The 14,354-nt window shown below is 48.1% G+C and overlaps 1 protein-coding gene and 1 non-coding gene across 2 annotated transcripts in view; both read right to left on the minus strand.

The window, feature by feature from the left end:
* The window catches only part of adamts17 (ADAM metallopeptidase with thrombospondin type 1 motif, 17), a 75,275-nt gene that overhangs the window by 16,527 nt on the left and 44,394 nt on the right, over nt 1-14,354 (minus strand). Inside the window, exons 13-16 of the mRNA XM_076287369.1 lie at nt 13,702-13,871; nt 11,272-11,399; nt 5,566-5,686; nt 615-695 (exon numbers count right to left, since the gene is read on the minus strand). Coding sequence (XP_076143484.1) covers nt 615-695; nt 5,566-5,686; nt 11,272-11,399; nt 13,702-13,871 — 500 coding nt within the window. The remainder of the gene's footprint in view (nt 1-614; nt 696-5,565; nt 5,687-11,271; nt 11,400-13,701; nt 13,872-14,354) is intronic.
* trnad-guc (transfer RNA aspartic acid (anticodon GUC)) lies at nt 11,153-11,224 on the minus strand. Its single transcript has one exon. It is a non-coding gene; the product is annotated as a tRNA-Asp (tRNA).

Raw genomic sequence — 14,354 nt, forward strand, 5'->3', positions numbered from 1 at the left:
AGTCAGACTTGCCTGGTGCTGATCGGATGCAATAAGCAGCTTTACACGTCATCTCCAGACAGCCTGCTCTACTCATCAGAGGATCATAAGAGGGGGAGGGGGGGGGGGGGGGGGGCTGTCTGTTGTAATATGAACAGCCATCTGACTGAGCTTGGTCCAGTGGGGCTGTGAGTCGTTCAGAGGCCTAAGGGGGCGTTCAGACTGACTGACAGACAGTTTTTTCACCTCCAGAACGCGAGTATTCCGAAGTAGTGCGAAGTAGCAAATATGAGGTGGAAATTGTGTACATGTTGCTATGATATGTTATATTTAGCTAAATCGCTAGCTCCCCAAATTAGCTAAGGCAGGCAGCTAAGCAATGACCCAATGTTGAAAAAAAAAAAACGTGACCTCAAAAGTTGAACTATTTTTTAACTTTCAGCGCCTCACGTTTTTAGAAGCCTCATTTTTTTTCTGCTTACGCCCCGCTTTTATAAACACGAGGCGCGTTGCAACAGTAAGTCGCACCATTCCATAGGGAAACAATTGAATTCAAGGGTTCGGAGGTGAAAACGCGTGCCAGTGTGAACCCCCTTTAAGGGAAGTGCCTAGAATGCAACCAGAGAGGTAATTACCCAGGAAGCTGTGGGATGGCTTGTCCTCCACCACTTTGATTCGCCGAGCGCCAACTGGAATGATGGCCGCCTCGATGTAGCCTGTGGGAAAGAAGGGACAGCAATACAGAGGTGATGAGTGGGTCATAGCCTGGTGTAAAGGGTGTTCAATAAATGTGTGTGTGTGTGTGTGCGTGTGCGTGTGCGCACGTTAGTCTGTGTCAAACTGTGTGTGTGTGTGTGTGTGTGTGCGTCTCATGTCAGGGTGAAATACTAAAAGACCTGGGCTTAGCAGACACTCATGCCCTCTATCAGAGCCCAAAATGTCTCAATCATTCCCATTGTCCACTCCGATGGGGCTGGTAAGGCGAGCTCTGGTGAGGCCTTGTTAGAGGCCCCTCAGGGGCCCGACTCGTCACTCATCTCCTGGCACAGAACACAGGCCAAGCCTTCTCAGCACCAGGACAGGCTGCCAAATAGGCCAGCCATGAAAGCACTCCGCCGCCGGCAACCGGGGGCAATGCCACCTAGAGACTTCGTGGCCTGATAGCTGCACTGAGGCCGGCTCGACTCGACATTCTCACCACGTAGCTAGCGTGCGCACCCCCGCTGAAAGCTACGACTGGTGTTGCCGTGAGGACGGAGGAGCGAGTGCTTCCATATGGGGCTCCAGTGAGAGAGCTACAGCGAGGTGTCCATACGTCATATCGGACTCAGAGGGGCCTTGTGCAGAAGACCGCCAGCTCTGATTAGACCCAGGCATCCCTCTCTGTCACACATGCACGCGCAATCGCACACACACACACAAGCACATACACACACGCACACAAACAAAAACACCCTTTTGGGGCATGGTACCACTCTGTGTTTGGGCAGTCGTGATAAAACAAAGCAGCTCTTTTGTTTACAGTATCCTCTAGCGACTATAGCTGCACTTAATGCTGACCCTGTGGCTCCAGCATACAATACATGAAAACAAAATGAAACACACACACTCACACACACAAAAAGAAAACACTCATAATTTTTGAACCCTCACAAACAGACCATAAAGAGACGAGTAAACAGAGATTAAGGGGAGAGGAGAAAGAGCCGGCCTGTTCACTCAGACCTCATGTAATTGCTAAAGGATGATAGCACTTCAAAAGAGAGCTCTATCAGTGGACAGGGTCATTCCAATTTGACCTCAGAGTAATAGGAACGCTGTGGACCAGCGAAGCTCTCTGCATGCCAAGCTGGTAGAATCGGGAATCCTCTGAATTTGAAAGATCTTATAGGACATCTACAGTATGACACCTTTACAGGACAGCGCTTACATCAAAGCATCAAAGACTTCATAGACATTTCAAATACTGACAAATTTGACACTTCCAGCTTAGCTGTACCTCTCACTGGCCGCATGTGTCCCCTCTACTCGATGCCATCTTTGCACTCATGCACATGACACTGTGCTCCAGGGTAAATGACAAATGAGAACCAGTCACATAGGCTTTTTTGACTGGAAGTGGGTTGGACCAGTTGGCCTATACTTAGCCTATAGCTAAAAGGGAGCTATAGGCTAACTGGTCTAGCCTACTTCCAGTGAATTATGTTAAGCTAGGCTAAGGGTGTCAGAATGGGTTATTGTACACACAGAGAAGAGAAGGGTACGTACCCTCTTATCTAACTCTGGGGTACACAACAAATAAGCTTATACAAGCTTATAAATAACACCCCTTTTCACTCTGTTCACCCACAACACCACCCCAGTCCCTACACATATTGTTATCAGCAGCATCCAATTAGACCATCATGACATAAAAAAAAACAATTACGAACCCTCCCCTACCCTTACTGTATCTACAGTCATTTAACACTTTCATTACACAAACAAAAGGATCGCTACATCAAGTAAACAACTTAACCGAAAGGGGCCTTCAGCCCCAGGTTGGAGGTGAACTGGTTAATGACCTGTTTCTCATGTGTGAAGAGACTGTGGAGTCTCCATTTGCTGTTTTCATTGCCACTGGATTCTCCTAATGATGGAGAAAAGGTCAGAGACATCAGAGCCAGCAGCTGTGCCCTCACCCATTCTTACACTTCTTTTTACAATGTTTTACAAAACGCTGAGCCTCAGCTGAGTCCCGGGCTTTGCGCTTTTTAAATAAGTGAAGCATCTCGAGTCAAACCAGGAGCGCTGGCAACGCTTGAAAAAAAAGGAAAATCTCCCAGGCCCTTAATCAAGTCAGACTGTCGGAAAAGGCAGCTGTCTTAATGTGTGATGTAGCTGGGCTCTTCCGAGGCGGAGAGCCTCTTGTAAAAGAAATTCCCTCGCCTTTTAAAATGGGAGCAGTGAGGTTAAGTAACCGCTCTGTTTCCACTGACACACGGGCGGCTCTCCCTTTTGACGCCAGTTCCCAGGAGGAACCACATAAAAAGATGGCAGCGTCTGCCGGAATTTGAAGACAAAAGACGTTCGGGAATCAGACAAGAGAAAGACTAGAGAGACCAGCCCCTGGGCTTTGTCATCAGACATGGAGAAACCCTCTAACAATGGGAAAGGTTATCCAACGATCAGATTGCCATTTTGCAGACTTTGGTGATATTCATGGCGTCATGGTGCTCTTACAGCCCCTAAAACTGTCTGGGAATGGGAATCGCTCCTCTTTTCACATTATCAAATGTAAGCTCAATACACATGTAGAAAAAGCATAACAATGGCTAAGGCTGACTGGAGAACAGTACGCCATTGTGATCGGTGTAGTCATGACCATCAGGTCACTGTGCTCTTACAGTCCCATAAACAGTCTGCAATGGGATTTATGGGGATTTTCTCTCTTACATACCATCAAAGGCATATGCACACATACACAAACACACCATCAAAGGCGCGGCGCACACATACACGCACACACACACACAAACACATCTGACTACCAATATCAGTAGTGGGGAAAAAAGATGCCTAATGTGATGTGGTGATCCTTTTTAAATAGAAACAAATAGGATTCTCATACAGGGTGAAAGTCCTTTATTCTCTTTCGATAATGAATTTCCACACAAAAGAAAGCAGGGACAGCTTCTGTCAATGAATAATATTACGATCAGATCGACATCCTTGTTCAGTTTACATCACAGAGGGGCTCAGCGGCTTTGGGGCAATCCATTAAAATGGAATAAAAGACTTATGTGTGGTGATTAATGCCTGGCAGCTTGTGTTCCTGGCTCAATGCCCCCAGTAAAAATGGCAAACAGGCCGTTAGATGCGTGCTGGCGCTCTGCCTATCGGCTTGGGCCCAGCTAAGCTCCCCTTTCAGTGTGGCCTGAACTTCAGGATGGATCGGCTCCTGGTGATTTAAAGGAGGCATGGCTTGAGGCTCTTTCGTTGGGAGATTTTCACGAGAGGTCAAGCCAGACTTGCTCCAGCCTATGAAGAAATGCCATTTACTGTCCTGTAACGTGGGGGGAGGATGTCGCCCCGAGCCACCCGATGCCCAGCCCCACCATAAACTCTGAGTGCTGGGAACAGGCTCCACTAAGGCTCCACTAAACCCCTGACCTTCCATTTCAACACACTCAGAGGCACCTGCCAGGTTACAGCACTCTATCCATTGAATGCTGACAGCCTCTGCTATTGAACTCAGCTTTTACAGGTACTTTCTCTTGCACCTGGCAACTAATAATCACACAGACACCAGGGTCAATTAACCCTCAGCGCTCTATGATAGAGGCTGGATGCAGTTGTAGGAGTCTGAAAGATGACTGACTCCAGTCAGTGTGGGTGCACCACGCTTCGGAATGATCTATATATATATATATATATATATATATATATATATATATATATATATATATATTTAATGGGAGGTTGGCGTGGTACTGCCTGATTGATTCCAATCCACGAGATGCATCTACCAAAAGCTCACATGCCCTTTCACCTGGACAAAGCATTTGAACTGCTCATAAAATGTTCACCGCCGTCATTCAGTTACATGTCAGATAAAACAGTCAGCTACACTGGAGGCCACCATTCCACCCCACACTGCCCAAACCTACAGGGCAGTTAGGTCCACAGATCCACTGATACATAGATCCTAGCATGCGGAACTTCTGCCGCACTCTGAGCAGGTCTCATCGTTTGTAAAATAGCCTTAAGAAGTTGAAAAAAAATAGCATTAGAAAATCTAAGTATAAGTATATATACTTTTTTGATCCCGTGAGGGAAATTTGGTCTCTGCATTTAACCCAATCGGTGAATTAGTGAAACACAAACAGCACACAGTGAACACACAGTGAGGTGAAGCACACACTAATCCTGGCGCAGTGAACTGCCTGCTACAACGGCGGCGCTCGGGGAGCAGTGAGGGGTTAGGTGCCTTGCTCAAGGGCACTTCAGCCGTGCCTAACTGGTCGGGGCTCGAACCGGCAACCCTCCGGTTACAAGTCCAGAGTGCTAACCAGTGGGCCACGGCTGCCCCAAAATCTAAACGGAAACGAGCTCCTATGCCATAGACTGTAGCGTACAAATACATAGGTTAGCAATAATAAGATCGCTCTACCACACACTATTGACTTTACTTGATTTTATTCAGATCAAACCATGTGTTTCGCATACAGCGTCCTCAGGTTCGCTCAGGTAAATACATAGGTTACTTATAGGAATTCTGAGCTCTGTTTCTACAGACTGCTGTCGGTACATTCCCTCTATATTGTATCGGAGTTATGTTTATAGTTTGTTGCAAAGACACACAGACATTCATTTATTATTGCGCTTCTCAGCTGTAGGGGGACACCAAGAGCAAATCTTCTTTAGTGCTGCTTAAATGCAGTCTGCGCCCATTATGATGCTAGGGTTAGAAAAAATCCCTAACTGTGAGTACCTGTGGAACCAGGTTATTGAAAAGTACCCAGGCCCTTCAGTGGCGTAGGACTTTTTGCCCCACCAAACCACCCCTACAGTCAGGCCCCCTCTGACTGGACCCGTCCAACTCACCCGTTCCCCTGGTGTGGTTGAAGTCCCCCTTGACGATCTTGCAGGACTTGCCGTCCCCGTTGCAGACCCCACATCTGTCTTCCTTTGCCGAGGAGCCGATGATGCCATCACAACCAATTTTCTGCGGATATATGGTATGAAGCAGATCTTTGTTTCATGTGACGTAAGCATGGGAACATTTGTACACATTAAAGTCAAAGTGTACACATACAATCCTCCAGATGTCTAGACAAGACCTACTGTACTAACCAATGTATATGTGTGTGAGTGTGAGTGTGAGTGTGTGTGTGTGTGTGTGTGTGTGTGTGTGTGTGTGTGTGTGTGTGTGTGTGTAAGTGTGTGCGTGTGTGAGAGTGAGTGTGAATGTGAGTGTGTGTGTCTGAGTAAGTGAAGGAAGTAGGGAGTGAGTGAAGAAGTGAGTGAGACAAAGAGAGAGAGGGAGAGAGCTAGAGAGAGAGAGAAAGAAAGAAACAGAGACCGTGTGTGTGTTTGTTTGTGTTTGTGTACGTTTGATGAATGCCCAAACAATACCACAGTCTCTCCATAAAAAGAGACACATAAATCTAGTGCAGACAAGTAAATCAATTTCGCCTTAATGTCCCTTAAAGTCATCAGATTCCGTTCACCTCTGAAGACTGTATCGTGTCAAGCAGAGCTCCCATATTTCACTTGGAAAAAGGGTTTCAATTCATCCACCAGATTGTAATTGAACTGAACCAGCTGTGATCTCCCAAACAAAGTCTGACAATTAGAAAACCATTAACACTGTTCAAATCCACTGAGGGAGACTTGTGGTCTTAAACCCTGTCAGTATATGTGGTGGTGGGAAAATAAAACCTCTTTGTCACACCTCCAGTGAAGAAACACACATCCGGATTCCCTTTGATCATACTGCAGACAGACCAATTCATACTGAATGATTCTGGATCTGTTTGCAGAAAATAGCATAAAAAGATGTCAATGAAAAGCATCAAAATGAAATACTTTTTCCATTAATATGGAGTGCAGACTGGGTAGGTGGAACAATGAGACAGCAGTGTGAAGAGTGCAGAATCGTGGCCACTTTGGATGACTGTCCTGACCCATTTCTGCGGCTAACTGGAAAAACATCTTTCTCCCAACAGCTGATGGGAGTCTTGAGCTCACACACACACACACACACACACACACACACACACACACACACACACGGAGGTCAGAGCCTTTTGTCGGGCTGGACTGGACTCTGGCTCTCTCTCTCTGCCTTGTGAATTCTAGAATGTGAAGTCACCGGGCAGCACTCCCCGACCGAGGAGTATCGTGCTGTAAATACAGTCCCGTCGCTGTGGAAACCCCAATCCCTGTGTTTGCGCCCTTTCACGGTGCAGGAGGCTAACGAAGACTCCAGGCTTTCCCCCTCTCTCAGAGTCAACTTAGGATCTGCTGATCAGATATTTATTCTTCTAGGGACAGACACACACACACACACACACACACACACACAGACACACACACAAACACACACCATGCAAAAACACACACACAAACACACACACACACACACACTACTGTGTGACCAGAGAGTGATAGGGCGAGAAAAGCAGCCAGATCTGACTACTCTGCTAAACCAACTGAATGCTCTTTGAGGGGGTGCCTGCCTTCCTTCCATGTGCTAATGTGCCAAATGCTGAGCTGATCAATCTGCACTACGTGGAGCTCTGCTGAGAGGAGGGGGAAGCGCTCTAACGAGAAGCAGCCGCAGCATGTGTGAGGGTCTGGAAGTGATTTCACCGGCGGATCCTGGGTAGAGTCTCACAGACACACACACACACACACACACACACACACACGCACACGCACACGCACACACACATGCACGCCATACCGTTACAGAGGCCTCCTCAAAAAACACTAGGCACTCGTGCACACACACACACACACACACACACACACGCACACACACAAGCGCGCACACACACAAGCGCACACACACACAAGCGCGCACACACACACACACACACAACCACATAGAGATATAAAAGCACACATACACACACATAAACACTTATACAAACACATAATCACACTTAGAAGCCTCTACAGAGAAAGCATATAGACAGACTAATGAATTATACATCCAAGCTATGTAATCGACATCAATTGGTTAAACTGTCAGGAAAAAACCCCGCCTATTGCATGTTTGTTTCAGCAAACGTCTGGAACCACTTCTCCATAAACCAGTGTCACTCTAGCAGAAGCAAGCTCACACACTGCACATACACATACTAAACAAAAGCAGATATATTCAGAGTGTGTGAGAGAGAGAGCGAAAGAGAGAGAATGTGTGAGTAAAAGTAAGAGAGAGAGGGAGAGAGAGAGAGAGAGAGAGAAGAGAGTGAGTGAAAGAGACGACAATCTCACAGAATTCATCGACAGCCCTGGATTCCGAGCACTCTGGGCTCCGAAGTTTTCTTTTTAGTCTAGTCCTGATATTTGAGTCTTTATTTGTTGATGTTGTGCCCCAAAAGATGAACGAGAGCCAGACACACGAGCCCAGTGCCCGGGAGCGCCTTGCGCTTTTCAGCTTTATGTGACAACGGATCAGTCACTGTCCACGCAGTGCCAAAAGCCCCTCACAGAGAGAAAAAAGGCTTTTAAAACTGTTCTCTACCATATTTCAGGTTAAATCTCATGTACACTTCATGACATGACTTAATAAACCTAGTTAGATTTCGGGTGAGCTCGGGTGTGAGGACTTGTGCGCTGCTGCGTACGCACGTGTGTTGGCGAGTGCGTGGAGTCGTCCTGTGAGCCTCATGACACATGCTAATTCATCCCATGTGCCCAATGTCAAGCGCAGCCTAGCACATGAATTGTTCCATTGACAACATATGAGCCATTCTCTCCTATTAGAGTCTCTGGCCACGCAGCCAGAATGTCCATGAAATGTTCTCTGTGGCCCACATTTTAACGGAGGACTCTCTCACCCCATCCTCTCCTCTCATCCCATCCCCCTCTCCCTCCGATCCTCCTTCCCTCTCTCTCTGTCCATCTTTCCCTTCTGTCTCCTATTCTCTCTCTCTCTTTCTCTCTCTCTCTCACTCTGAGCGACTATCTTTCCCAGCATTTAGATCATCTGTAAACGCTGCGAAAAAAAATGTGGTCAGTCCCGTGGCTGCTGCTGTGGCGGCGGGGGCAGCGCAGACGCCCTCAAATGGGACTCTGGGCTTTATTGACCAGGCCATAGCCAGACACATCATTAAGGCCCCCGCAATTAAAGCCAAATAAAGCCGAGCCCCAAATCTGATCCATTTCACCTGAGATGACAGAGCGGAGCGGAGCGGAGCGCGAGGGGAGCCGTGTGGAGCCGCCGTGAGCAAGGAGATCTCCTTGTTATGCTAAGCCAGCTGTATGGAAACTCGCAGACGCTATGAAAACAAAGTTAGTCTGGTCTCCAAGAGGAAAGAGAAGGAGCAGGCACATGCACTCACATACGCACACACACACATCTATACAGTTAACATACACAGGCATGCATGCACACACACACACACATAATATGGACACACACACACACACACACATGGACATAGACACACACAAATTAGCTGAGAAACAGTAACCCAGAAATGGGGGGCCCACTTCCCCATAATCTGTGGACCGGAGTCAGCACAAATTCCTGCCACAGACACTCTCCTTTTTTCGCCTCTCACTCTCTCTCTACCTCCATCTCAGTTTCTATCTCCCTTTCAGTCAGGGTGTCCAGGGGCATGGGGGGGGGGGGGGGGGGTAGAGGAACTTGAACTTTGACCTCTTGAGAGCATCCAGTGACTATGAGGTATAAAAGTTTCAACCTGAGGCCAGCCCCTGGGGAGAGGGAGGCAGAAGCCACATCCATCACAGCTGTCTCGTCCACAAGCACCGACCCAAGACAGGCCAAGCAGGTCTGTATTCCTGTGCGTGCGTGCGTGTGTGTGTGTGCGCGCGTGTGTGTGTGTGTGTGTATGTGTATGTGTGTGTGTGTTTGTGTGTGTGCATGTGTGTGCATGTGTGTGTGTGTGTTTGTGTGTCTGTCTGTGTGTGTGTCTGTGTGTGTGTGTGTGTGTGTGTTTGTGTGCACTTGCAGGAGTTTAGTACATCCTGCATGTCTGCATGTGAGAGAAAGACAGAGATTGTGCAAGACTCTCCTCCTGCACCTGAAGACTGCTTGGTCCATGCTGGAATTTACGATGCATGCATGTCAGCATAACTGCTTGCGTGCACGCTCCAAAGTTGTGCGTTACTGTACCTTAAGATCATCCATATGTTTAGTGTGCATTTGTGTATTTATGTATGAGATACAGTAGTGATGCCTGTGTTTAGACCTTTGTGGATATATATGTATGAGATAGTGATGCCTGTGTTTATGCATCCATGTCTGACACACTAGGCGTTGCTGCTTTCCAAAGGTCTGTAATATGCGCTCGGCTTTGGACAAGTCAGAATGGGCCCGTGTGTGGCGTCTCAGCAGGGGGGACTATGTCATTAGCTCCCTGCTGCCCAGCGCCTCCCCTGGGAGCATGGACTCCTCCAGACGGTTCCCAGCCCAAATCCGCCCAGCCGTCCACTTAATGCCCCGAGAGGAGGCTGGCCATCCTCCGCCTAGCTCTGCACATGTCCTGCGTCCCGAGGAAGAGCCGCACAGGATATAAATAAATCCATGGAGAGGGGGAGAGAGAGAAAGAGAGAGGAGAGAGGGGGGAGAGAAAGAGAAGAGAGAGGGTGAGAGAGAAAGAGAGAGAGAAAAGAGAGAGGGGGAGAAAAAGAGAAGAGAGAAAGGGAGAGAAAGAGAGAGAAAAAAAGGAGAGAGGGAAAGGGAGAGAGAAAAAGAAAGGAGAGAGGGAGAGAGAGAAAGAGAAGAGAGAAAGGGAGGGAATAAAAAGGCCTCTTCCTCCTGCTCTGACCCCGTCTGCCTCCCGGGCCAATTAACCTTCCTCATTCCCAGGCCAGCCCACACACACACACACACACACACACACACACACACACACACACACACACACACACACACACACACACACACACACACACACACACACACACACACACACACACACACACACACACAGTCTAGTTTCCACTGGCGGCAGAGGGCTTTCTTGCCGAGGGCTGTCACACTCCAGCCAGGACCCAATTCCACAAAGAGCAGCAGAAAGGATGAGGACTTGACCTGACAACAGCTCACCTAATTACACCTCACATATGGCCACAGGTGTGGCAATGCGATTATAGCAGGAGGACAACGGCTTCACCTGCTTCCTTGTAGACAATATATATACAAAGTATATATACTCTTTTGATCCCGTGAGGGAAATTTGGTCTCTGCATTTATCCCAATCCGTGAATTAGTGAAACACACACTGCACACACAGTGAGGTGAAGCACACACTAATCCCGGCGCAGTGAGCTGCCTGCATCAACAGCGGCGCTCGGGGAGCAGTGAAGGGTTAGGTGCCTTGCTCAAGGGCACTTCAGCCGTGCCTACTGGCCGGGGTTCGAACCGGCAACCCTCCGGTTACAAGTCCGAAGCGCTAACCAGTAGGCCACAACTGCCCCAAACAATCGTGGCCTCCCCGTCGGGGAATCGAACCCCGGTCTCCCGCGTGACAGGCGGGGATACTCACCACTATACTAACGAGGATGTGGACAGGTGTATGGGTGCTACACGCAGGTGTTTTGCGGTCTTACCTGACACCTGCCGCTCACGCAGAGGTCAGACTCGTAAGGGCCGCAGGGGGTTCCGTCCATGACCCGGTCCGCCACCAACACCGGAGCGTCCCGTCCCACAGGCGTGCAGTAGAGAGCACAAGGCTTTTCTGCAGAGAGGACACACACACACACACACACACACACACACACACACACACACACACACACACACACACACACACACACACACACACACACACACACACACACACACACACACACACACACACACACACACACACACACACACAGTGGGGAAATCTGAATTAGTATGATGCTAATTTACACTATTCCCAGCTAACACAATGGAACAGTATGGTCAGCCTCTAAGCTCGGAGCCCCGTTGGCAGCCCGCTCAATAGTCTGGACCTATGCATACGAGGCGAAGAGTGGTTAAGAGCTAATTCTTTTGAAGCCAGGCCGCTGAGAAACACCACGGGTGCTCCTCGTGATTGATGCCCTTGATAGGCAGTTATGATGGTGCATGAAATCTGGAGGGATTGCTCTTTATTACGAGTCTGGGCAAGATGAAAGATGAAAGACTCTGTGTGAAATATAGATGAACCAAATGGATCTAAGTGAAGCTTGAAACAGACATCACGGTCTTGTTTCTATTGAGTCTGTCTGTGCTGCGGCAAGTCTGTGTCTGTGTCTGTGCGTGCGTGCGTGCGTGCGTGTGTGTGTCTGTGCGTGCGTGTGTGTGTCTGTGTCTGTGTGTGTGTGTGTGTGTGTGTGTGTGTGTGTGTGTGTGTTGCGGAGAGGATATAGATGTGCGTGTGTGTGTGTGTGTGTGTGTGTGTTGCGGAGAGGATAGAGATGTGTGTGAGCATTTGTGAAGTGATGTATGCATATAAAAGACTAGTAGGCAATCCACATCCAAGTCAACGGCAGACTGCAAAGGCTTTTGGGCTGAATGAAAGTGATGAAAGATTAGAGCACGTGAGAATCAAAACTGCATGTCACTTCTGCAGCTAATTCCTTAGCAGACATCAGAATAAGGACACAGACTGGCACCCAAGAAGAAGAAAAAACCCAGGCACTAGAAATCTCAGACACAGAGACTGCAGCAAGCCTTGTGAATAGGGCCTCAGAAGAAGCCTTTGTTCTCAGCGGTAGGCCAACCAATGCTCAGACAGCCTCCATTAACAGCACCGACAACATCACATTCAGAATTCAGTGGCATTAAAATAACTTCACGGATGCGCTTTTGTGAGCCTCACCTACAACTACTTACTAGCAGGCACATTATGAGGCAAACATTACAGTAATTGTGAAGGAATGCTGGGTTTGCAAAAAAAGGGCTGCCTGTTTGGGTTAAGGACCAAGACAGGACAATGCTGGACAAATTGGAGCGTTCCTGCTGACTCTGGCGGAGGGGCTGAGGGGAGAAGTGGGCCAGCTACTCTGGAGCAGTCGGAGCAGAGCTGTTTTTGGTGGGGAACGGGAACGGGAAACAGTGGTGGGGGATGGAGAAACTCATGGCTATTTCACCATCTTCAGATAAACATTTCCACATCCTGTTATGGAAAAAAAAATCATGTAAAAAAAAGCGAAGACATTTGGCAAGCAGCTGTAATAATCCTGACCAGTGACAATGAATTGGGGAAGGCTGATTAAAAAGTTTCACATATCGAGTGAAAAAACAAACACGGAATTCTAGGAATGATATTCCCCACCCCTAAATAGGAGACACTCTCAATTGCTGGCTTAAGAACACTCCAGTCCTAAAAAAAAGCTTTGTGCATGCTGGATGTCAAATTTGTTCATTAAAACCTGAAGTAATACAAATCCTGGGGGTGGAATTAAAATAAGGAAACCGCCCAGCACTGTCACCTCTCAGCAGAAAACACACGACAGGAAGAATATATTTACGACATTTACCGCTTGAGGCTATGAGCTAAGCCTGTGCAGACCACTGCATATGAAGGACGCCATTACTTAATACTCATCATCTCTTTAGATCAACATCCAGCCCCTTGAGGACCGCAATAAACTTCTCCCACAAATCTCAGGGGACGTGCTTTTATTTTGTTTTGCTTGAGTGGAGCCATGGTGGCACAGGGCTGGTACAAACTGTACATTGGGCTGACAAGTCTTTCTCTGATGTCAGAATCCTGTTTCTGGGATGAGTGTAAACAATATACTCAAAGGGTGTGTTGGCATCAGCAAGGGTGGAGCAGGCTGTGTGTGTGTGTGTGTGTGTGTGTGTCTGTGTGTATGTATATGTGTGTGTGCGCTTACATGTGTAGGCGTATTTCAGGGTGGGAGAGTCACCACAGGAATACTTTTTGTTGAAGTTTGCGTGTGTACTACGAACACACTGCTGGGATCGTGTTACGCTCGTCGAGTGCTTGTAATATGCCATCTGTGTTTACGTGTTTGGTGACGTCCTCTGCGTTCGAGCCTCACCATCGTTGATGACGGCGGTCAACATGCTGTTCTTTCTCTTGTTGCTCTGCCGGTCGTGGGATTGGCACTGCTGGTCTCTGAAGGTGGGCAGGCCCTTGGCGCATGGCGGGCTCTCGCAGGCCTTGTGCTCCACGCTCGTCTTCTGGCAGTGCTTCCCGCCAGGACCAGGCCTGTGGAGAGAATGACAGCAACGTCAGTCACTGGGACTGGACACTCTTCTTACTGTCCCCAACACCTCTCTCCACACCATCCTGGTAGGGCGGTGGGAGCTAGAGGTGGATTTTGTCGTTCGTTCTCATGACACAGTTTGCGTCGTTCAGTTCGCCAAGATGATTCGTTCTGAATCGTCCGTTCGTTCGTTCAGTCGCATTTCCGGTAGCCTACAACGTAGTTCAGCGGTGAATCATGGAATGCAGGTTCTCAGCTCCTCGTTTGTGCAAACGGTCAACACAACACTGTAATTGTAGCGGCAAATATATAGCTGCAACTTCATGATTATGTGTACAAAACACCAGTAGCTAATGTGTTCATTCACCTTGACATTAAATTGACATATTGAAGGTAAATAGAGTATACGGCTAGATCAGCTAATTTCTTTTTTAAAAATGTGTTCATTCATAAAGGAACAAAGACCCAGTAGGCTATGCCGACAA

This window comes from Alosa pseudoharengus, unplaced genomic scaffold (assembly GCF_046254945.1).
Source record: "Alosa pseudoharengus isolate Yale_2024_CS ecotype anadromous, Long Island Sound unplaced genomic scaffold, YU_APseudo_1.1 YU_APseudo_1.1_scf_16, whole genome shotgun sequence".
In the NCBI taxonomy this organism is placed as follows: Eukaryota; Metazoa; Chordata; class Actinopteri; order Clupeiformes; family Clupeidae; genus Alosa; species Alosa pseudoharengus.